The sequence below is a fragment of the Vairimorpha ceranae genome, assembly GCF_000988165.1.
Source record: "Vairimorpha ceranae strain PA08 1199 chromosome Unknown NODE_133, whole genome shotgun sequence".
Lineage (NCBI taxonomy): Eukaryota > Fungi > Microsporidia > Nosematidae > Vairimorpha > Vairimorpha ceranae.
This window is the reverse complement of record NW_020169428.1, coordinates 5069-8039: the sequence shown is the minus strand read 5'-3', so window position 1 is coordinate 8039 and position 2971 is coordinate 5069. Positions and strand designations below refer to the sequence as shown.

Here is a 2971-nt window from a genome sequence, read left to right as displayed (position 1 = left end):
ATATGCATCTTAAGTTGCGAAAAATATCATTTTGTCTTTAGTAATTTGTGCCACATCAAGAAAGTTGTATATTATCTGTAAAATCTAGTTTAATTGTATTCTTGAAATAAATCTTAAAACTTTTAAAATAAAAACAAAAAAGTTTTGAACTTTAGTATAGTAATAAGATTTGTTATTTTTTACTTAATGTCATATTCTATTATTTTAATACCCCTTATAATGTATATTGTTATTATAGGACGATACAAAAAAATCATTGTCGAGCGATGGCTGTGAACAAGAAGTCACGAGATTATTATGTTCAATTTAAGTTTGGACAATAGTGTGTAGTCTTTGGCGAGATGCGAAATATTTGAGGGATTTGTATAAATTTTAAATTTTTTATAAATTTACAGAAGTAGTGATAATATTATTAACGTTTAAAATTTGAGTTTTAAGTTATGAATTGGAGGAGTAAAATCCGTAATCAAAACTATTAAAGAAAAATGCAAGGCAGTAGAGGCCAAGAAAGGTTAAATTAAATTGATTTAATATTGATGCAACGCGACACATAAAAACCATTTTATCATATTAAAGTTATTTAGTTGACAATTATAAAAGAAAGTAAATGCAATTAGAATATTATGCTTTTACAAAACACAAGCTGTTGAGAACTGTGATTAAAAGATGAAACATGTTTTATAGTAATAAATATGTTATTATCATATTTATCAAGACATCATAAGAATTAGAAAGGTTTGTTTTAGAAATCTAGTTCATGTTTTTATCTGAAACAAAATTAAGAAAATATTATTTAGTAACTATGTTTTATGAAAATGTACTCAATACAAACGATTTTTCAAAAAAGTTTATTGTTGATTAGCCTTTTTTTAAACGATATTCCTTAATTCTATAAATTTTTTATACAATTAATTAAATATTTCATTAAAGCGTTTGATTACTTTCTAATTTGACAAAAAATACAGTTGGCAGGACAGATACATTTATTATCATGTATATGTAAATTTCGAAAATTTGATTCAACAATAAAAAGGCTTTCGGACACGTCGGTATTCCTGTTAAATTTTTTACATGCTAGATTTTTGAATTTATAAAATCTTTTCTCGTTTTTTTTTTGTATTAATATAAATTACATGTATAGTCTCTAAAAAACTTGAAAGATTATTTAGAGCAAAAACTGATTTATGCTTCAAGTCATCAGATAAATTAGATGTTTCTAATTTTTTTATAAATTTTGGTATTTGATTGTTAATGATAGGTTTACAATAATGCCTTAATTCTTTTTCAGATTTTTTGTACTTTTCATAAAGATTACGTTTGTGCGCTGTAAATTGAAATTTTAGAAATGAAGCTTTGGTTTTTGTGCTTTTAGATACCAAAGCCATTTCATTACAATTTATTTTAAATTTTTAAATCTTAAAATTTTTTTTTTTACTTTTACGTTTTTACAATTTTCCTAAGCATTAATAAGAGAATTAATATTTTTTGGTTTTTTAATTAATAAATCATAAACGTTGAATGGTGTATTAAATTGGGAGTTATCCGGTTCATTTAAACAACTAATTTCCCCATGATAAGACTGGTGGTCTAATAAATTATTAACATTATTAATTTTCTTTAAAGAAGTGTTATTTTTTGGTTTGATATATTATAGGTTTTGTATTAAAACATTTTAAGTTTTACGTGATAAAATATAAGTATTATCATTCCAAAACATATTAATGTATGAATGGTCTGCTGTATCATTTCCAATACTGTTTGAAATTTTGAGACGTGCTGTATCATTTCTTGACTGTTCTAGCGTACAATATTGCTTTTTAAATATATGTTTAGTAACTGTATTTCTTGTAAAAGCGGGAGTCATCAGATTGTTCTCTGCAGTTATTAAAGAAGGAAAACTACACAAATCACAATCAACATTTTTATGTCTGCGATTTAAATCTTTGCCTGCGAAATCTTTAAAATCATTTAATAAATTAGAATCAGATTGATCTACAGATAAATTTTTATCTTCTGCTTTTGTCAATTCTTGGCTATTTTGTTGTATATCTACATTTTTACATAATCCATCATTTTCAACTGTTCTTGAAGTATCTGATGTATTTATTCTTAAATTCAATACTAAATTATGTTCCAATAATTGTCTTGAACACAGGATTATTTGCAACAAAAATAACATTTAAGGGTTAAAATATTTTTTAACAATTACAAAATCATTTTTATTAAATAATTTATGTTATAGAATGGACTAAAGTATCACGCCTAACTATAATCAAAAAAGTTAATTATCACTTCACAAAAAATATAAATTAAATTTTAAAAATTTATAATGATAAAGAGAAAATAATGCGTGAAGTATTTGACAGTAAAAAAATAATGACAGAAATGTGAAGGGTTGTGGAATGCAATAGACATCTACATTTGACACTGCTGATTAAAAATTTTTAACCCCCCAAAATGAGTTGCAAAATTAAGAAAGAGAAAAAGTACTTGCAGAAATAAGGAATGTTTTTTGTATCAAATTGATGTTTTAACATAATAAATCAATTTAAATTTTTAAAAAATAAATAAGTTTTTACAATCTAAAACAGTTTTAATTACTTTTCCAAATACACAAGATTCTTGGTTTCTTTTAATTGCAAAAAATTCCAAAAAACTACTTATTTTTGATTAAAGTCTACATTTAGGAAGAATGTTTGATTTCACATCTGACCATGTTCCTTCTACTGTGTTTGTACGAGTACCTGTTTGGTGATTCATAAAACCAATACTATGATTTACAGTATGATGTGTACATTTTATATATTTACTTAATTTGGCGTATCCTTCCCAGTAGTCTGTATGTACAATACTTCCTGGCATGACATACTTTTTAATTGGTTTTAAGAGTGTATCCGCCTTTCTGTTTTTAACTTAAATTAATGCAAGTTTTCAGCAAAAAGTACGCTCAACCATTCCTAAGTCTCATACT

The 2971-nt window shown here is 24.6% G+C and overlaps 3 protein-coding genes across 3 annotated transcripts; all 3 read right to left on the bottom strand.

The window, feature by feature from the left end:
* Positions 1 to 438: 438 nt before the first annotated feature.
* AAJ76_1330007479 (hypothetical protein) lies at positions 439 to 561 on the bottom strand (the record flags this gene model as incomplete). The annotated part of the gene is made up of 1 exon (XM_024473982.1): positions 439 to 561. One exon carries the CDS (start codon positions 559 to 561, stop codon positions 439 to 441), a length of 123 nt encoding a protein of 40 aa, XP_024329780.1.
* Positions 562 to 1088: 527 nt separating this feature from the next.
* AAJ76_1330006655 (hypothetical protein) lies at positions 1089 to 1385 on the bottom strand (the record flags this gene model as incomplete). The annotated part of the gene is made up of 1 exon (XM_024473981.1): positions 1089 to 1385. The coding sequence occupies one exon, from the start codon at positions 1383 to 1385 to the stop codon at positions 1089 to 1091; it is 297 nt and encodes a 98-aa protein (XP_024329779.1).
* Positions 1386 to 1672: 287 nt separating this feature from the next.
* On the bottom strand, positions 1673 to 2179 carry AAJ76_1330005861 (hypothetical protein; the record flags this gene model as incomplete). The annotated part of the gene is made up of 1 exon (XM_024473980.1): positions 1673 to 2179. One exon carries the CDS (start codon positions 2177 to 2179, stop codon positions 1673 to 1675), a length of 507 nt encoding a protein of 168 aa, XP_024329778.1.
* Between the last annotated feature and the right edge of the window lie 792 nt (positions 2180 to 2971).